General features: G+C 53.5%; 6 protein-coding genes across 6 annotated transcripts; 3 read left to right on the top strand and 3 right to left on the bottom strand.

Annotated features, from left to right (window-relative positions):
• Positions 1–4,132: 4,132 nt before the first annotated feature.
• On the top strand, positions 4,133–5,809 carry N0V96_001862 (uncharacterized protein; the record flags this gene model as incomplete). The annotated part of the gene is made up of 2 exons (XM_065756354.1): positions 4,133–4,436; positions 5,265–5,809. 2 exons carry the CDS (start codon positions 4,133–4,135, stop codon positions 5,807–5,809), a joined length of 849 nt encoding a protein of 282 aa, XP_065615594.1.
• Positions 5,810–8,858: 3,049 nt separating this feature from the next.
• On the bottom strand, positions 8,859–9,922 carry N0V96_001861 (uncharacterized protein; the record flags this gene model as incomplete). The annotated part of the gene is made up of 1 exon (XM_065756353.1): positions 8,859–9,922. A coding segment is annotated over one exon (1,064 nt), but the record flags the coding sequence as incomplete, so codon positions are not given.
• Positions 9,923–12,336: 2,414 nt separating this feature from the next.
• N0V96_001860 (uncharacterized protein) lies at positions 12,337–13,653 on the top strand (the record flags this gene model as incomplete). The annotated part of the gene is made up of 3 exons (XM_053193081.2): positions 12,337–12,424; positions 12,742–13,217; positions 13,282–13,653. 3 exons carry the CDS (start codon positions 12,337–12,339, stop codon positions 13,651–13,653), a joined length of 936 nt encoding a protein of 311 aa, XP_053049612.2.
• A 330-nt stretch (positions 13,654–13,983) lies between these two features.
• Positions 13,984–14,359, top strand: N0V96_001859 (uncharacterized protein; the record flags this gene model as incomplete). The annotated part of the gene is made up of 2 exons (XM_065756352.1): positions 13,984–13,988; positions 14,107–14,359. The coding sequence occupies 2 exons, from the start codon at positions 13,984–13,986 to the stop codon at positions 14,357–14,359; spliced, it is 258 nt and encodes an 85-aa protein (XP_065615592.1).
• Positions 14,360–15,529: 1,170 nt separating this feature from the next.
• On the bottom strand, positions 15,530–16,101 carry N0V96_001858 (uncharacterized protein; the record flags this gene model as incomplete). Its single annotated transcript, XM_065756351.1, has 2 exons — positions 15,530–15,988; positions 16,093–16,101. 2 exons carry the CDS (start codon positions 16,099–16,101, stop codon positions 15,530–15,532), a joined length of 468 nt encoding a protein of 155 aa, XP_065615591.1.
• Positions 16,102–16,336: 235 nt separating this feature from the next.
• Positions 16,337–17,750, bottom strand: N0V96_001857 (uncharacterized protein; the record flags this gene model as incomplete). The annotated part of the gene is made up of 2 exons (XM_065756350.1): positions 16,337–17,441; positions 17,746–17,750. The coding sequence occupies 2 exons, from the start codon at positions 17,748–17,750 to the stop codon at positions 16,337–16,339; spliced, it is 1,110 nt and encodes a 369-aa protein (XP_065615590.1).
• Positions 17,751–20,403: the final 2,653 nt, after the last annotated feature.

The raw sequence follows: 20,403 nt of genomic DNA, 5'->3' as shown, positions 1-20,403 counted from the left end.
ATAAAACTTTTCGTCTGTCTCAGAGGCGCCAGCTTTCCGCTTGGTGTCCCTCTTTGCCGCCGAAGCCGAGGTGTCGTCTGCTGAATCTTCCGACAAAGGCGGCGTCGGTAAGATGGTGTCAAGTGGTGACTCGTTCTTCTTCTTGTCGGCATAAATGTCCCAGCCGCCACCTGCCGCGTTTGTTCGGCCAACGCCTCTGGATTGCAGCAGCGCAATGAGGTTCTTGGTCGTGATGTTTGTTGGTTTTAGTGTGTATCGTTCCCGCGGTCGAGAAAGAGCCTTTGGTATCCCTTCGACAACCAGGTTGCGAAAGCTTTTAGACTCGCTTGCTCCCAAGGACCCAATTGTCTGAGCTTTGGACAAATAGACGAACGGCGAAGCATCTGGAAAGGCGATATATAGAGTCCGTGAACTGTCGAAATCCGAATCGGATTGCGTAGAACCAGTTCCGAGTTGAGTCATGCTCGTGCTGTAAGGAGACTCGACCATGAAAATGCGCAAGACGGAGAGGGTAAATCCCTCGGGTCGGTGAAAATGAAAGTGAGCTTTGACGTCGGGCAATACGTGAGACTGAAGGTTTTGGATGAACGTGGATGGGTGGAACCGGGGAAGAGTCAAAGACGCAGTGTCGACTTCTGGAGCCTGCTCTTCATCATCCACGTATGAAGCCTCTTTGAGAGGCATGATACGGTATGCAGTCCATTTCTGCGACATAGGGTGGTCTTGAAGGTATTGGGCATCTGCCAACGCCATTTGGTATAGGGTCAGACCATGATTCCAATCGCCGTCGGTGATGCGATCAATGACCTCTCGTTTAGATCCTTTCCTAGACTGTAAATCCGCATAGATGGTCCGTAGCTCTTCTATCGATGACGCTGGAGGGTAGAGACCATCGTCATCATCCTCTTCGTCTAGTCTGGGCGCGCATAGTGGAACATTCTCATCACCAAGCCATTCGAGGACTAGAGACAGCAGAGATGAACGCGATAGGCGGCTGAGGGCTTTTTGAACGGAAGAGTTGCTGGGTGGTAGTCGTACTGTCGACGACAAGCGTCCTGTAGTTGGGATTGAGAAGCGTGCCATGGCTGTCAAAACATTGTGGTCGTCAGAAAACCTGGCAGTGTTTTGATGTATCTCGAGCGCACTGCACGGCACTTTTCCTGTAACTTGGCGAGTGGGGGAAAACGAAATGTCGCGATGCTTGAGCCACGGAGTTGTCGTCAACCACCCCGGTAGTTGAGGCTGAAGTATCTTAAGCGGAGAGAGGGCCTATTGTTGGTTGTTGAATCGTTGTAGAGCAAAGACGCGTCGCGTATCCGTACCATCAAAAACTCACATGCACTTGTGGTGCACGGAGCAAATGGTGCATACGGGGTCGGAGGGGCTTGCCGCTTACCGCAAACAAGGGGACACGGGCCACAACGGAGGGGCACGGAGCAGTGGCTCTGTGGGCGGCAGACGTTAAGGTTGAACAAGGGGAGGAAGGCAGGCCGCAGGGACGCTGACAGGATCGGAATGCTTAGGTAGGTAAGGTACCTACCTAAGGCAAGGCGAGACGGGTACGGGCTATGGGTGCCCGATCCGACCATGCGTGAGGGCGGGGCCTGAGGTAGAGAAAAGGCCGGCGGCCAAGGCACCCGTGGTACCCAGCCCGGAGCCTGCAAATGACGGGAGCAAGCTGCTGACAGCGGAGGTGTACGGAGTAGGGGATGTTGACGGCGACACGGACGGCGGGGTTCATGATGTTCTGGGACCGAGATGTGCCTTACCTAAGGCAGGTAGGTACCTTGGGTATCATACTAAGGTGAGATGCTCTGGTTGGCATTCAAACGTAACCTAAGACTAGTGTAGGCAGTACGCAGCAGGTAGGGCGTGGGCAGCGAACAAGACATGGATGAAGGGCAGATTACCTACCAGCCAGCGGGGCTGTGGTCCCCTCCCTGGCAGACGGCGGTCCTGGTCTGCGCGGTAAAGTCCCAGAAGCCTGAAGGAGAAAGTAATAGGTGCAGGATGCAGCGGCTGAGAGGCACGGTCGGACCTACTTACCGAACATGGCCGGTAGCGCTTCCGAGGGTCGGAGGGGTTGGCAGTTGCTTAGAAATTCAGATTTAAGGGTCCTTTCACAATGGAAGTGTAACAAGCCGTGGCACGATGCCATGCCCAGACACGCCAGAGGAAACACGGCAAGGTTGACACCAGAAACCCGCGACCATACCCAAACGAGATCAGCCGAGTCATGATGGACCCGGGTTCTCATCGTCAGCAACGAGCAACGTGGTTGGGAGTTGGGGTTTGGGCAATTAGGACTGCTGCTTGATTATTTGATGACGGTAGCGCGGGTATTGCATTTACCGCCGGTATTTAGTACCGAAGCATTAATAATCTTCCACGAGCGATGCAAGCCACAGCGTAAGTGGACTCATGTGTGCGCACAAAACCTAGAATCTGTGTAATAACGTTTCGTCAATGGAATGTTTCTGTAACTCAATCCGAGAGAGGCCACATTGACTGACAACATCAGAATTTTCTCACTCCCAGAGATTGAACAATAACTACCGTAGGTACTCCGTACAGCGTGAAGGAATGCAAACCCAAGAAAGACAAATCTCGATCAACTAAAAATGCGACTTGAAGACGTCAATTGCCAACAGCCCAAAACGAGGGGCGTCGGAACACTGTCAGGCCAGAGATGCGCAATTGCCGCGGGGCTCTCAGAAGATTGGCCAAGCGATGATTCGTTCGCCAGCCATGGGTGAGTGATGACGGGTGGATGTCTACGGATACTGCGTACATCAACAGCAGTGGAGTGTGGGCTTTGTGGAGAGGGGCTCAAGATCGAGTGCTCATGCTTCCCGGTCATGGTTCCGGGACTTGGAAAGGGCGTGCTCGGAAAGAACCCAAGGCAGGTTATGAAGATACGGCAGTTCGGAATGTCCTATTGCTGTGACTTTGCTGTAATGCCACTCCCGGCCAAATGTAGAAGCTTAGCATATGTTGACTGGGCATCTCATAGATGATTGGCGGGTGGGACGTCAGATGGGGCACGTCCCCGTTCATCGGCGGGTGGGGGCTCACATTGCCCTTGCGGTACCGGGAACCTTCGGACCAAGGCAAAAATAGCGAGGCGCTTGCGGTATTCTGCACATGCAAATGGGTGAGGTGCTAATGATTCCGGTGTGATGTTTACCTCTTGCGTGCGAGAATCAGTGGAAGTGGTGGGAGAGGACGTGGGCGTAATTAAGCGTCGTGTGTGGGTGGAGGTTCCAGGCCTGAATGGCTAGCATATGCCTGGCGACTCACTCTCAGGTCTCCCGTTGATGGAAGTATCTCCCGTTTTTTGACGAGACATCTGCTGCTGGACCAGCCTGCAGCGGTACATAGGTAGGTACGCAGCAACGCAGATGCGTGGGGTGCGACGTGCCCTCTTGCAGGGAAATGAACAAGGCCGTCGGCCAATGGTCGGAGCCAACCAGCAGCGCGGAACACCCTTGGGGCATTGGGGCCCTTGGGGGAGGGGCCCCTCCCTCGGGGGCACTGAAAGTCGCGCTGTCGGGTAAAGAAGTTGACTAATACTATCCACTCGGCCTGTGTCCGCAACCTGCCTCTCCGAACAAAGGCTTCACTCTCGCCCAATTTGACTCCTCTTCCCCCATCCCATCCACTCCTCCCTGAACCACCCAGCAGTCCAGCCAGAGACCGAGACGAACCTCGCGCTCGACAACCCAGACAGACAGCCGTTCAGGAGAACATCCGACCGACAGATTCGACCTCAACCGACCATCGCCAGGTCTCGTCTTACATCTACCCGATTCGACGTCAAATTTGCCCCTCCATCGTCGCCGACTTCACTGCCGAGCGAAACTTGAAATCGATCCCGGTCCTCGAACCGCGCGCATTTAATTCAACTTCGTTGGCGGCTCTACAACCAACGCGGCCACAACACTAACCCACTTAACGCCATCGCTGCCGTCCTCGACTCGACCTCAGGGACCCAGTCTTTGACAACCACAAAACAAATCGACACCCTCGTTCCGGAGTCGATTTGAAGGAGCCCGTTTGCTCTTCTGCCTCTCTGTTCTTTGGTTCCAACACCGCAGGCTTCGTAACCGAGAGCCTTCACCGGCCGAGCGACATGTCGCCTTACACAAGCACTGGTGGCGGGCGCGCGCCCAATGTGTCTCGCTATCTGCGTGACTTGAACACCGTCAAGGAGCCCGGTTCCGCTGAGGAGAACTTCACCTTCGAGGACGACCTCGCCATGTTCACAAACACCCAATTTTTCGACTTCGAGACTGGCCAGCACACCGACTACCAGGCACCGCCCAAAAAGACCGAGACCGCTGCCGTTGCTGAGCCCCAGGCTCCATCCAGCGCCGTCACCGAAGAATTGACATCTCCCATTGGCGACTTTGGCAACGTCGACTTTTCCCTGCCAGGTAAGAAGATGCTTTCTTCTCGTTTACTCGGAATTGGTGTATTGCCTTCTTTTTGTTCATGTTGAGGTATATGAGCTTGTTTGGGATTTGGTATGGATTTTTGGTTGCACATCAAAAGTTCTGGCCCAGTCACATCATCGTCATTCTCACTGCTTATCACCATACTCATCATCACACTCATCACTCACACACTATTTTTCCTTTCAACCATCTGCCACGTTACAGACAGCTATGGGCACAACCACTTGAGTATCGGGCGAATGGGAAACAGATGACGATTCACACCGTTCAAACATGAGTCAAGTGGCTCCTCTGAACTTTAACCTCCAGTTCTCATCAGCGATCAGCTCAACTTTCTCTCAGGGTCGCAGCCAAGCGCATGCGTCCGCCTTATCACCAGCCTTTTGAACCTGTCCTTTCTTACCCCACCCTGTTCATGCGCAGTCCATGTTTCATTCGGATGTCTTGATTGGGAGAAGCTGCCTGCTCTTATGCAGGTTGCCGGTGTGCGGTGTTGAGGGAGAGCCGCGACTCCAGATTGGAGCTTACAAATTGCCGGGGGATGGTGCAATATCCCGTGACTTTTCGTCATTCATCCTAGCAGGGATGCTTCGACCGTCTGGGCATCCGCCATCCGACACCGATTAAGCAAGTGCTATGGTTGATGGTCTTGTATCTCCAACATTTAGACTCGTCGATGCGGTTGTTCTTTCGATCAAGCGCTATCCGCCCCGTCTTTCCCCTCATTCCACCGTCTCGACGACGCCACGATGCCAGGAACTGATATCTCCTGCCTTGAATCATCCATCTGACCATGAACAATGACAGGCGAATTCAACTTTCACGATTTCACCAACCCCTACCCTGCCTCGGGCGTCCCGCCCTTCGCCGAAGGCCTGGGTAACCTTCAACCCCTCCAGCCTAACCCGCAACCTACCTACGCACCGCCTCCTGTATCTCAGCAGCACAATCACCACTATGCCGCTCCCACGCCTTCCGCCGCCGAGACCAGAACCCCTGAGTCTTTGAACGGAGTCAGCAGGCCCGGTCACAGCTTCGAGGAGCAGTCTCGCGTTGCCGCAGAGGAGGACAAGCGCCGGAGAAACACCGCTGCCAGCGCCAGGTTCCGCATTAAGAAGAAGCAGCGTGAGCAGGCTCTCGAGAAGAGCGCCAAGGAGATGTCGGACAAGGTCTCAGCTTTGGAGCAGCGCATCAACCTCCTCGAAACCGAGAACCGCTGGCTCAAGAACCTCGTCATGGAGAAGAACGAGGGTAGCGAGGACATTGCTTCTATGCTCAAGGAATTTCAGAACAAGCAAACCAAGACGACCGCGACATCTTCGGACTCTCTCAAGGCTGAGGAGGCAAAGTAGAAATGGGAAAACTTGGTCAACACTCGGGAGGAGGCACTATACTCTCTTCAGCTGACGCCTGTATGCAATGCGTTTCATGTTCAAGACATTGGGTTTTATTCTGGCACCAAATGGAGTTTGATACCGTGGCGGGACGAAGAGACATGCTGTGGGATGGGAGTCATGATAGGGGGGGTTAGAGGGGAGATGAACGGGCGGAACTATTGAGCGGCTTGTTTTTACTGATTGGCAACATGTGATGAGATTTTTACATGTATGTATACCTGCACGAACTCATGATCTGGGACGTGATAGAGTATATCACAGCAATGAATTATATGGATGGGTTTATCGACCCTAAGGCTACTGACTAAAGTCAACTCTAAATTAGTCTTTGTTCAACCAAAACTCCTCAAGCCCTTGTTCTCCCTCCAGCGTGTGTGCTCAGGATAGAGACAGGTTAGAAGGTCTCAACATCCCGCAACTCGAAGGCGTGCTCCCGCGGTCCCCATCAGGTAGAGTTCAACCACCCCAAGCCTGCACAGGCATCCCCTGGCCTCACCTGCTCTTGTGCCCATGACGGATCGGGGGGAGAAAGAGCCGCTGCTCGGCTCTACGTTCGTGTTCACTGGTGACCCCCGCGCTCTCCACTTCACCGCCGGCATGCCCCATTGACAAGAAAACAGCAAGAACTGATGGCCAAGCCGCCGCAAACTCGCGGGCCCCGTCCACGCCCAGGGCCCAGAGTCAGTCTCGGTGAGGTACGTAGCGCCATGTCTCGCCCATGGGAGGTTTAGTAGGTAGGCTGGAACGGAGACCCGAACAGTTCGTGGTTCGTTACAGGTACGGGGGACCCCATCAGTCCCATGGATCGGACTCTAGACTCCAGTCTCTAGAGAACGATGAAAAACTCAGAACCCGCTAATCCATAACGACATGGCCCCTCCGGAATGTGGTGGGCTGGGTGAAAGAGAGTAAGACGGATTATACGGCGTGGGATAGGACAGAGCGAGGGCTACGATGGCGAAACGGAAAATCCTGTCTGTTTTGGCCGAAGGGGCGGGCGCGGCGCGGCGGGCTCAGGACCAGGTAGGAGGAAGTAGGACGCCACGGCAGGACAAGACGGGATGCAGACTTTTTGGTTAAATGGAGACGATTCATTTCTTTTGGTGCTATCAACTGTGCAGTAGTTTTACGCAACCACTCGGCCTTACCATCCGAACCCTCGTCGATACTCTAACGGAGTCAAGGGGGGGAGGGATGGGTGATCCTCCTGCTATTGGAACTCCTATAGTACATCCACTTAATCATACAATATCTTTGACAAACTCTTTCCAGGCCATCTCACGGGTCTCTCCGAATGAAATGAGTCTCACCGAGAGGTACTTCGTGACGGATGTGAGTGAAGAGACGAAAGAAAAAAAAAGGGGGGGGAGTGTCTCTAAGGTGAGTGTATTTTTTTTCCCTCTCTCATCCTATCCTCACTTTCCAGCCTCGGCCCCGTTCTTGTCCTTCTCCCCCCTGAGCCCAGCAAGACGAAGCTGGTTCCTCTTACCCAAGATCCTCACCGTGTTGCGCCTCTCAATCTCCGTCATCTCGCCCCAGTTGCTGATTCGCGACATGGTGCCGTCCTGGTTGACGACCAGGGGGCCGAGGTGGTCCAGCTTGGTCGAGGCGTCGCCGCCGCTCATGTCGAGCGTGATGGTGTTGCTTCCGCTGCTGCTGCTGCCGCCCTCGCTGTTGTTGCCTCCTCCTCCTCCTCCACCACCATCCGCGGAGTTCCCGCCAGCAGACGACAACGTCTCGCCCTCGGGCAGCGGCGGCAAAGCCAGGGGTCCATCCCGCCGCTGAGCACCAGCGAGGCCCTGATCGTCGCCCTGGAGTGAGGCTGGCGCTGGCTAGAGTCGGCGCCACTGGTGTTGGGACTGGCCTCCGCGGGGGCGTTTGATGTCGTTTTTTTAGGGGCCGGTGACGTGCTTTCCGTGGGGTGGTGCTCTCGGTGGCTACCGGTACCACCACCGCTGTTCAGGTTCCTCTCTTCACCTTCACCTTGTCCTGCAGCCGTCCACATTGTCGTCGACTGAGGGCCCGATGATGTGCTCATCCTGCTTTTGAACGTCAACCTCCTCGTCGACGTCGTCGCGATGGCGGCGGCGGCGGCGGTCAGCGCGGGTGACGGTCCGAATGATTGGGGGGTTGAGAGTCGGAGAGGCGCGTACAGACGTGGGATGTAGCCGAACGGTGATCTCATTTGGGTAATGTCTTGCGTAAATGGTTTCGTTTCTGGTATGGTAATTGCAGCGAGGGTTTGAGCCTTTGGAAACCGAGGTCGGGGGGGTTCGAACTTTGAGAGGGTTTGTTGGTGACTTGTGGTGAGTTTATTGACGATGTTCAAAGTGAGAGTGAGGTGGGTCCCCCGCTTGGCGTTGGAATTGCCAAAAGTATCTGCTCGTAATTTCCAGAACCGGTCGGCGTTCCTCCTTCACTTTTGTCTTGTTTAATCATTTCAACAGCCTGCACCACCAAATTGGACGGCAAACCCGTCTGCCACTCTATGCATCATCTCTTTCTCTCTCTCTATCAATCACTATTACTATATCATATTAGCTGGGATCTCTCTAAGCATTCTCTCTGCTTGAAGCACGGTGATAAAGAATGTGGCTTAGGATATATCAGCCGTGGCTTATTTTGTCATATACTTGCGGGCGTACCGGCCGACACATCGTAACTTGGTCATATCCCCCCACGCACATGGACCAATGTTGCAATTTGGCTACGTCTCATTGAAAGGAAACATTTTGTCTATGTCTATTACTTTATCACTCACTAATGTGGAAGGTGGTACATGAACCTCGTCCGATGGCGTGAGCCATACTACCTTCGTCTAGGGCAACTTACGGCCCGCCTCTAAGAGACATCTAATTCAGAAAGCCTTCCGTGGGGTATCAGGTATCGGCTTGCGCCATCGACAACCCTCGTGAGAGGGCTTGGAAACTGATTCTATCCTCCCAAACGCCATTGATGCCCGAAATCACTAACAAAGGAGAGAAAGGCATGCAGCTGGCCATTCTTAGCGACGGCTTTCGCCACTTGTACGACGACGGTCGAGACGTCTGACGACCGCGCCGAGAACGACCTTGAGGATGTTGTCTGCCGTGAGCATGCCGCGGATACCGTTTTCCCAGGTAACAGTGTCGACCATGTCTCGAAGATCGCCGTCACATCTGCCGACAAGGTCGTCGTCGAGCTCCCGGAGCGCCTCGCGGGCACCAGGCTCGTTGCCAACCTGGAAGAATTGCACACCGACCTGATGCATGGGAGCGTCGAGCTTGTCGAGCTTTTTGGCTGCGTAGAGGATGGTGGCCTCGACGTCATCGGAGGGGGCGCCGTCGGTGATGACGATGAGGTTGATGGGCTTGACGCTCTCGATGTCGTTCTTCTTAGTCTCGAGGAGCTGAAGATAAGGCTTGAGAATGGCGAGGAGGCGCTGACCCGTAGGCGTGCAGCCGCGAGGACGAACCGATGTGAAGATGCCCTCAACCGTGTCGGCACGACGGATGCCGTAGTAGCCGCCCGCGGCTTTACCTTCACGAGGACTTCCACCCGCCTGGGTCTTGTGGTTGAGGAAGTAGAGGTCAACGCCGTCCTTGTCATGTGCCGTGCAGACCGGAGCGATGTTGCGGATTACACCCTGGACCTCAGGCCACGAGCGGCCAGACATGGACCCCGAATCGTCAATAACGAAGATGGTGTCGAAGGAGGAAAGGAATGCGTAGGGGTCCTCTGGCGTCGAAACGCTCATGCCAGCGCTCGACATGATGGAACCGGCGGTGGATGGGGCGGGCGAGGGGCTTCTAACAGGTCCGCCATTGCTTCCCAGGTAGCCATTTTCCGACGGAGAGGGTGGTGTTACTGAGTAAGCTGGAGGAGCATGGTCGGGAGCTGGAGGCTTCTTAGCGCTTTTGGTCGGAGACGGAGGAGTAACGATGATTTTGGGTAGAGACTCACGATTGGCGGGTTTGACCGCAGGGCTTGAAAAGGGATTGTTGCTGCCGGGTGTAGACACGTTCGACTGAGATGCCTGCTTGGACTTGCGAGAAGATGATGACTTGCGGCCAAGCTTCTGCTTGAAGGCTCCGAAGATAGACATGCTGATCTCAGGTTTCTCGCTCACGGCGTAAGGGTTTGTGGAGGGGAAAGAATCGCCGAGGTAAGGCATTGTGAAGGAGGACTGCTGCTGCCGCAGTGAAGTTGATATAAGTGTCAAAGTGGGGCAGGAGCCGTCGGGGAAGGCGATGTGATTATTCTTTCTCGAAGGGAAGTTTGCGGTAAAACAGAAGGGTCCGAAACTTTGACTTGTTGGAATATGCTATTCAGTCAATATTATGGGCCACAAAGGTGTAATGTCAAGTTGTCAGGTGAGTTGGTACTGCTCAAGTCTTTGTTGTTGTCGACAATGGTTTGGGTTTCATGGGTATGCTGAGTTACTTCAAACCAGTCATCTTATATTGATTCTACTCAATGCCTCTTATCAAAGCTCTCGGAGCCTTGACAAAGTAATCTGCCTGGTCATTCTGCCTCAGTTGAAGTTGAATTATCGCTTTGACTAGTTTCTTTTGAGGGACTATGATCTTTGAGCCTCCCTGGGGCATTGCTCTCGTGACTGCGGAAGGGCTTATTGGGTGAAGTCACAACCGCAATCTGATTGGCCAGGAGCTCGCCGCAGCCACATAGGCTTTTTTGCACCGCCATGCTCCGCCTTCTTTTCAATGTTCAGGCTTGAGGAAAGTGCGCCTGATAGAAGGCACGTGGTTCGCCTCTCTGGGAAAAAATTGAGGACCTGAGTCCCTGGATGCCTTGAATCTGAATAATGCCAAACATGAAGCATCATAATTTGTCTACCCGGGTTTTTGGGATCGCATCGCGGCTTGGCGGGGAAAGAGAAGACAAACGACCACGTGACTTTGCTGACTGTTTTCGTCCGTCCTGCGTCTTCGGCCGTCCTCCGTTCTCCAAGGGGCCGCGACGAACGGGGTCAAGATGACGCTAAGGTCTCGGCACACGGGATACAGCGAACTATGCACTCGCCGTCGCCGGTTTCGTGAGTTTCTGCCACCCGTTGTCGACTTTCAAGGTTATTGATACTGGACTGTGCTCTCCCTCAGATGCGTCATTGCTGAATGTCCATTCGTCCACAGAAAGTGGCTCAATTTTTTTTGGTCATAGCCAAATGATTCAGCTGGTTGACTTCTTGAAATACTTCAATCGCTCTCTGACCTAGAAATACCGTCAAATTCGATGTTCGGGTGCGCCGGCCCACGACGACAACACAAGCGCCCTGAATGTCCCGGCAAGTCGCGTTCGGGACCCGCCCTTGGCTACCAGGCTTATCTTTAATGATTGGGCCGGGCGTTCAGCAACGCCGAGATGCTGTGCACCATCCACCTTGTGTGTCATTGATAACTTGATCCTCACGATAAATCGAGATAACCTGCCCTTTGCTAGACTCTGGAGAAGGCCTGGCGAGGGCCGGTCCCCCCCAGAAGTTAGGCCCTCACGGCCCTCAATCCGGGACGGGAGACGGCTACCTGCATTGATTGGGCACGAATCGCATTCGCAACTGGGTACGGGGCAGGCCGCGATGCGGAGATCCGCTTTGGAGCAGGACACTGGCTCTAGACACCGCTTTTTTTACGTACTGTGGTAGTACCAACCCGAATCGTTGACGTTGGCGAGGGAGAACGAGGGGCAGAGGAGGGGCAATTTCCGGGCACAGAAACGCGCTGGCGTTGCGTTTCTCGATAATGAGTGTACTCGCGAAACATAGCACTGTCCACTACGCTGCGTTCACTCTTGTCACCGAATCTGTCCCCAATGCTAGATCGACGATCCGGGACTCATCTGGCTCTGGCCTGAAGACGGCACAAGCGGCACGGATTCGGCGCGGACTATACTGAGACTGGCTCTGGCTGTAGACTCAAACACTGTTTGCTGCTATTGTCCTTTCAGGACCTGTTTTTGACCCCCGTCGCCCTGCGACACTCGGCGACCATCCGCCCAACTTCGTCAAGTGACAGTCCCACGTTCATCTTCAAGAAGGAAGAAATCGGTTTCCTGGCCTATCAGCGTCCCTATCGCATTCTGAACACCCCACATCTGGAAGAGCCTGCATGGGAGCTGCATTCTTGACCTGCAGGGATTCCCAAGCCAACGTCAGGACCCAAGTGCCGGTGAAGAGAAGCCTTCCAGTTCGTAGCTTGCCCGTATAAGACGTTTTCTGTGCCCCTCGCTGCCTCATCTTGAAAAGGTGAAGAGCCCTTTTTTCCCCCTTTTGCATTTAGCTTCACCCTTCCCGCACCTGCACTTTTCCTTCCTCACCTTCCCCAGATTTTCCCAGCCAGGTGATATCGGAGAAACCTCTTTCACCGACGATAAAACTCTTTCCCTCCTTTCAATCGCAGCTTCCGGTGCCCAGCTGTTGATACCTCCCACCGTCACTTCCAGAACAAAGCCCACCCGCATTCATCGGCTGCGCACAACAAGGCAATATGTTCAGCAATCGCAAGTTCTCCATCAACCGGCACACCGGTGTGCCCAAGCCGAGACGCTTCAGTGTCGGCGAGGTTGGAGGCAACGGTAAGAGCGAAAACCCTTTCCTCATTTCTTTACTATGCACATGCCACTCCAGCTATCCAAGCGATACATACCTATATCTCCTCGACATGTCATGGCTTCAACCAAGCTACCTGCAGATACGCACAACAGAAAGGGTGGGAGAAAAGCTTGTTGTCGAGCTGTGATGTTGAGTGCGGGGTAGGAGCTGAGCAGAGTTGCCCCTCGTTCTCCACACAGCTCCAACTCAAGCTCGATGTCATTCTTGGCGTTCCAATTGGTGTCATTGGCCATGATAGCTTCACCACAAGAAAAAGAATAATGCTGACATACTCCATCAGAGGTCCAGTCAAAGACTCACAGACAATTCCGCAATGCCCACGAAGGCCACCAGCCCCACGCCGGTCTCGATGCCAGCCGTGCCTCCACTGGTGTCGTTTGGTGTACTGAGCGTGCCTCCGAGTACGGTTTTCTCGAGGAGCCCGATGCTTGGGCCAACTTGGGCCAGGGTGCCCCCGAAGTTGAGGATGACATTGCTGGCTGCTTCCCCCGTCCTACCACCATCGATATCTCCATGGCCGGTCGCGAGTATGGCCCTACTGCCGGTATCAGAGAACTCCGTGAGGCTGTTGCCAACCTCTATAACGTCATGCACCGCGAGGGCAAGGACAGCAAATACACTTGGGAGAACGTCGCAATTGTCCCTGGTGGTCGTGCCGGTCTGATTCGTATCGCTGCCGTTCTTGGAAACTCTTACCTCTCTTTCTTCTTGCCCGATTACACGGCGTACAACGAGATGTTGTCTCTCTTCAAGAACGTACGTCTCTATCTCTGAGTTTGAAGCATGAAACAATGCATAGCATCTGACACTGGGTACTTAGTTCTCCGCCATTCCTGTTCCTCTCGCCGAGGAGGACGGCTACCATATCCACCCCGACCGCATCGCCGAGGAGATCTCCCGTGGATCCTCTGTCATTCTGACCTCGAACCCCCGTAACCCCACCGGCCGTGTCGTTGCAAACCCCGAGTTGGCCGAGATCCAGGATATTTGCCGTGGCCGCGCCACCTTTGTCAGCGACGAGTTCTACTCTGGCTACAACTATACGAGCAATTGTGACGGTAGCACCATTTCTGCTGCTGAGAACGTCGAGGATGTCGACGAGGATGATGTTCTCATCATTGACGGCTTGACCAAGCGCTTCAGACTGCCCGGCTGGCGTGTTGCGTGGATTCTTGGTCCCAAGGGTGCGTAATGGATATCTATGAACTTGACGAACCACTTACTAACATGGCTTCGCAGAATACATCAAGGCGTGAGTTTCCCCCCACGGGTCTACACAATGGTGGCCATGAGATTGGAACGGGGGATTGAGACACTGACACATCTTTAGCATTGGCTCTTGCGGTAGCTACCTCGACGGTGGTGCCAACCATCCCTTCCAGGAGGCGGCGATCCCCATGCTTGACCCTACTCTCGTCAAGACGGAGATGATCTCCTTGCAGAAGCACTTCCGCGTAAGTCCATTGAGCGAGAGACTTTGAGTTTAACATCTTCTGACAAAGTAAATAGGACAAGCGCGACTATGTCGTTCGCAGACTCCGCGAGATGGGATTCATCATCAAATACGTCCCTGACTCCACTTTCTACCTGTAAGTTGCTGTCGTTGAAAGGAACGTGGGTGAGCGCCAATACTGACATCCTCCAGCTGGCTCAACCTTGAGGGTCTCCCTGAGGCCATTGCCGACGGTCTCAACTTCTTCCAGGCCTGTCTTGAAGAGAAGGTCATCGTCGTGCCTGGTATCTTCTTCGACCTAAATCCCTCCAGACGTCGTGATCTCTTCGACAGCCCTTGCCACCACTTCGTCCGTTTCTCCTACGGCCCCAAGATGGAGACCCTAAAGAAGGGATGCGACGGTATCGAGCGTGTCGTCAACAAGTTCCGCAAGTCGTCCGACTAGAGGTTTTATAGTAGTTCCTAGGATAGAGGTTTGGATGGAGTTGGAAACGGCCGACTCACGACAGATGAAGATCAGATACCCTAGTCTTCATTGCTTGAATGTACACACGAAGACAGCACAGCTGATGCCGAACAGACCAATACGCCAGTAGAGCGTGTTACCATCAATGAATTATCGCAACATACCAAACGTCTTCTCCAATTGCCAGTGACTTGATAGCTGCGATGCAAACTGAATCTCCATGTTACTTACTTTCAGTGCGATAAGCCAGCTATAGCAGCGTTAGGCACCTGACTAACGCTATGCCTAGCTTTCTTTCGTGGAGGCCTGGTTCACATTTCCTTTTCACCATCATTTAGGGAACCAAGATTTTTACAATACTTTTACGGTTTTTTTTTGTACTTTTCTATCGCCAATTTTCTCTGAGCCAGATCCAGACCCTCGGCCGCGACACATCTATCCTCGAAATTTAGCTAGAAAACTTCAGTGACCAGTGTAGCTAGCCAAGGGCATTCCCCCCTGGAAACAAAAAAGGGATAAAGAAAAGCAAATGAGTTTTTTGTGATTTTGTCGTTTTGTCGCAAGTGCCGATCTCGAAACCAGTTTCTGCGTATCCATCCCCAATCTTCCGAGATGTTCCAAATGTCTCTCGCAAATTGGTTCCCAATGGAGCTGAAAGAATTGGGGACGCATGTCCAAATACTCCAACATGTTGAGAGAGAGCGGAAGTCCAAGTTGTGAATTCCCAAAGATAATTAAGGCTCTTTCGTCTTCTTTGATCTCATAGACCGCGTCCAGTGCTGTACTGGTGATGGTGGCCCTGTTCTCTCCATGTTGAGAACCTTGCCTGTTGGTGGCACTGCTCTCTCGGTTTCGGTGAGAGCCTGGCTGATAAGAACGATGGTGACTATGGTGGCTCTGAATGAAAGCTCTCGTAAGGCAACCTTGGCGGAGTTGAGGGCACCGCTCTTTTTTTTGTAGCTTTTTTCTTTTTATGGTTGCCGTTGGAGAGCTCTAGGAAGAGACCAGGAGAAAGCAAAATCGCAAACGTCGTGAGTCGTTAGTCGTAAGTCGTACATCAGCTTCCTCGTTATATAGAGAAAGCTTCATTGTGTGAAGAAAGAACGCAGACTGAAATGCAGCGGAGTAGGTCTGGCGCAAGGCTACTGACTATTTCATGCAGATTACATGAGCGCTCGTGATGGAGGCAACCGAGATGGAAGTGCCGGTATCGTTGCGAACTGTAATGACGGGAGTAACCACCAGCTGCACGCGCCAATGCTCAGCCTGCAGAAGCTGGGGACCAATGTTGGGCGCGATGCCAACCATGGTTCCGGTATTGAAGCGCGCTCCCGTAACGGGGAAGCGGAACTCGAAAGTCCATCGCGAGGTAAACATCTTCGCCGAGATGGACCATGCCTTCTCGCACATCTGGCGAAGCCCCTCATCGGCCCTCTCCAGGTCGGGACCGCCTTCAGACTCGGGAAGCAAGAGCGGCGAGAGCATCTCGCGGAGCTCAGCCTGGAAGTACTCGATCCGGTGGTTGCGGTAGGCGTCGTAACGCTCATGGTTAATGCAAGAGTTGACGATGGACGCAACTCGATCAATACACACCTGAAGAGCACCACCCTGACCCGCTGTATAAGTTAGTCACTAGTCTTGCATCGATAGGAGTGTGCGATAAAACTTACCAGGGAGATTGTTCATCTCGTGGCGAATCTCACGCAGCTGACGATCAGCATCGACAGAGAAACCCTCCCAGGCCTCGAAAGTGAAGATCCGGTTAACAAGGAGATCAATAATGGTGCGAGAGATGAGACAAGCGCGGCTCATGGGGTCGTTCATGTGCTGGCGAATGTAAGACCACGCCTGCTGCTCGCTGAAGGGAGCATAGAGCTTCATCATGTAACGAAGGATGGCAACGTCGTTGGAGCGCGACAGGATGCTAAGTTCAACATTCGAGGCAAACTGGAGCACCTAGCCCCGCGCAAGACCCCAAATGCCCTCAAGAGCACGAGCATAGCGCTCATTGTCGCCGCCTTCATCCTCACTGAAGCCGTTACCGGAAGCCAAGGGGCTGGTGACTGCATGGCTGGGGCCATTGCCACCCTGACCAAAGGGACCGGGACTGAAATCTCCTTGCTGACGGATGTCAGCCGTATGGTGGCTGTTGCCGGACGAATTGGGACCGTGGCTACGAGTGCGCTGTGGAACCATTGAGTAGTCGTTGTTGTAGCCCATGTGGCTCGAGTTCATGCCGTACTGGGAACCATGGGAGCCTTGACGTCCCGAAGGCACCAGAGGAGACGGGCGAGAAAATCCACCACCGGGTCCTTCGAAGTTGCCGTAATGACCAGCGGAACGAGGGGTAGGGCTGCGGAAAGGAGTACTGCCTCCGTTGAAGGCGTGGCGAGAACCAGCATTGGGTCCTGGACCGTAGCTCATGTTGTAGGACGTATCGTTGTGGAAGCCATCGTTGTCTAAGTTGCCGTACATGCCCGGGTGGAACTCAGGAGCATTGGGACGGAACGAGCCGCGGTGACCCATGGCAGTGCCAGGGCGAGACGGCATATTGATCTGGCCTCGATGGTTGCTTGGTCCCGCAAAGCCGTTGGGCTGCTGGTATCCACCGTTGAAACCGCTCTGAATGTCTCGAGCTTGCGAGTAAGAACCGGTATACTGAGTAGGGGCGCCGCTAGATGCGCGAGTCCAACCCGCGGAAGACACGGTGCGGTTGTCACCAGACCGACGGCCAGGGCCATACATGCCCGGGAAAGAAGTGGAAGGACCACTCTGAGCAGGCGGAAAGCCTGCCATGTTCTGCTGGTGGTAGAACGGCTGCAGGGCATTGTCCAAGGTGGGGATCATTTCATGAGATTCCGAAGCAGGAGCACGACGCGCATCCTGAGACTGCTGGAGCCGCTTAGCTGACTGGGGCTGGTTCTCCTTCTCAAGCGCGGCGATGCTCTCGGTACTGAGGATGGCAATAGCCTTGGAAGAGTTCTCACGCTCTCCGTGCATCCAACGGGAGCTAGGGCGGTCCATGAAGTCCTTGAGAGTCTGATTTGGTGTCGTTAGCGATCTTTCAGAAACCAAGAATCATGCAAACGTACCTGAAGCAGATCGGCAACGATCTGCTCTCTGTCATCATTCTCCTCATCGTTGCGAGGATCGAGGCGGGCCAAGAACTCGAGAACCGTGTTCTTGTGATTTTCCTGCTCCACGTGGTAGCGCGCAAGACGATCCTCCAACTCCTCGTACTTGCGATGAATCTCTGCAACATCACGCTTGAGCTGCTCACGCTCCTCGGAAATGATACTGGCCTCCAGTTTATTGGAGCAAAGAACCTTGTCGTTGTACTCGAGATCGATTTTGATGTCTGCGACCTCATTGACAGCCTGGCGAAGAATGTCATTAACCTTTTGCGAGTATACCTGGAGGCCATCGCAAAGGTCATTGGCAATGTTGGCCGGAATACCAGGAGTGCGGCGGATCGCCTGCTGGGTCGTCATAATTCCGGCTTGAACTTGCCGAGCGGGAATCCAAGCAGGCTTTCATCTCAAAGTCAGTAATCTGGTACAGAGCAACAGACGGAAGTCGAAATAGTAGGAAGTGTAGATGGAACGTGGTGACGGAAATAGGGAGATGAGAAGCCTGGCTAAAGTGAAAGCGCCCAATCGAAGCACGATGTGAACTTACATGGTCTCTGGCCAGCTCGGAGCGGCGACTCTCCCGGAGAGGGCCAGCCAAGGGTCCGTCAATCTGACAGTGAGTAGCCATCTTTGCGATGATCTTGTTCGTCTTTGTGAGTTCAGAGCTTGGCTTGAGCTTTGTTTTGTCCTCAACGGGGGCAGGATGCTGTTGGATTCGTCGAGTGTCGTTGTTCAAGGAGCCCGGGGTATGATGACCAGGAGTCTTGGCGTTGGGAGTGATTCCAAAGTCACGGACAGATGTAGCAGACGGCAACGGGCCAGATCGATGTCCAAAGGCGTTTGGCTGTACGGCAGAACGACCAGTCGGAGTTGCAAATGCCGTTCTTTCAGAGGGAAAAGATGCTTTTCCTGTTGAGAAGTGGGGAGGATTCTGGCTGACGGTACGATTCGATCTCTGGTTGCTACCCTGATCCTGACTCTTGGTGGAAGTGAGGTTCGTCGGCTGGAACTTGGGTGGCTGAGGCAACTGGTAATTCTTGTAGTTGAGCTGCGAATTCTGGTTAGAAAGATCGGCAGCAAAGACATCAGAAGGTGATCTAGCATTGCGGACGGTGCTATCTGACGATGAGCTTGGGGTCGTCCGGAATGGCTCGCGGGTCGCAGCAAACTGGGGCGAATGCTCGGCGAGACAAACGCCTCCGCGTCCTGAGCCAGAGCTCGCGCTGCCTGAGTCGGCCATCGTGACCGCGCGAGGCTGATTGGATTGGAAAGAGAGGGTGAGTTCAGGAGATGTGGTATGAGCCGAAAGGCAGTGTGGAAGAATGTAGAAATACCCGAGGAATATTTCTGGGCTGATGATGATAGGGTGAAGAGGCTGAGCGATGCGGGAGCGCCGGAAGTCTTGAAGGTGGGAAGTAGAAGTGATGGAAGGTTTGTAAGTGATTCGAAAAAGAAGGGCGAAAAAAAATTGATGTCTTCCATTCCGAGAAGGCAGGAGCAGCCCACACTAGCCCCTTAAGAAGGTGCACACAGGAAATTTTCAGGAGAATACACACAGAGATGGGTAAGGTGAAGTAGAAGGTGAGCTCGGTGAGATCACTGGATCTATGCACCCTGTTAAACACCCACCCGCCAATCCACTTGGGTTGGTCTGTAACTGATCCAGAGCCATTTGACACTGAAAGAATAAGGCTATGCGAATGACTGAACAATGTGCAGAGTCCACCCCTCGACGCTTGTCTCCTAAACCCCAGAGGGACGAAATAATGGCTCCTTCGGCCACCCCAGTGACTCGAGTCACACAGCCTTGCTATGTGACTTTCGTGACAGTATGGAAGAAGTAGAGTAAAAAGGACAGGTGGGAGAGGGAAACGAATATCAGTGGTTGATGAGAAATGCCACATACCGAGATAGAGAAAACGGACAGACTCGGCGGTACCGTCGAATGTTGAAGCAAGTACCTGCCCTTGTCTGGAGTACAGTTGAAGCTATGAAGCTAGAGATCTGCAAAGAATGAGCAAGTCAAGCAAACTTATCGACTTCGTTCTGACTGTCTGCTGTTTTTCTACCCAGCTGGATTTCGAGAGCCAAGAGAGGGGTGAGAGCTTACCAAAAGGGTCGATGGAGGACAATAAAATTGTTCCGGCGCTCTCTTGATGATCTCAGGCCTAGCCTTGATGTCCAGAGGCAAGCCCAAAACCTAATGAGAGGCACAATAGTCGAATGGTCGTCTTCTGGAGCTCCTTGGAGAGCGAACGATGCTGTCGGGCCGAAAACCTGGGAATATTCGGTTAGCGAGCCGCGAAAGGGAGGAATTGTGACGAGAAGACGATAGAGACCTCGATGGGAGTAGAAGTGACTGCCCTTACCTTGGTAACTTTACTCTGTTGCTTTCTGTCGAGAGTGAACACCAAAATTCGAACAAGCAGGCGTCCAGAGAGAGCCCCTTGGAGCCGCAAGTTGGATGTATGAATTCGAACGGACGGGATTTTCAGAGGGCTTCGGTGATGGAATTCGAGGAGTAAGAGAGAGAGAGAGAGAAATATGACGTGATAAGTATGGGTGAGAGTAGAGATGGGTGGGCGTAGATGATGTTGGAAGGAAGAAGTTTTGAAGACAGGATGGTGAGGTGGGCAAAGCAAGAGAAGAAGAGAGAGAAGAAAAGTTTTCAGGTAACCTCAAAAGGGCGAGAGCTCACGGCAAGGGCTTGCACTAATACTCAAAAGGGCGAGAGCACGGGAGGAACAGACTTTGTTTATCCCTCAAGAGGCGTGGTGAGACTACGGGGACGAGGATATTCCAGGCCTACTCAAGAGGGTGAGAGCTTACGAGACGAACTTTCACCTGTTCTCAAGAGGGCGAGAGCACACGATGAACCAGATTCAAGTACCA

Source organism: Colletotrichum fioriniae, assembly GCF_027942845.1.
Source record: "Colletotrichum fioriniae strain IMI 355084 chromosome Unknown scaffold_1, whole genome shotgun sequence".
Lineage (NCBI taxonomy): Eukaryota > Fungi > Ascomycota > Sordariomycetes > Glomerellales > Glomerellaceae > Colletotrichum > Colletotrichum fioriniae.
This window is presented reverse-complemented; position numbering and strand designations above follow the sequence as displayed.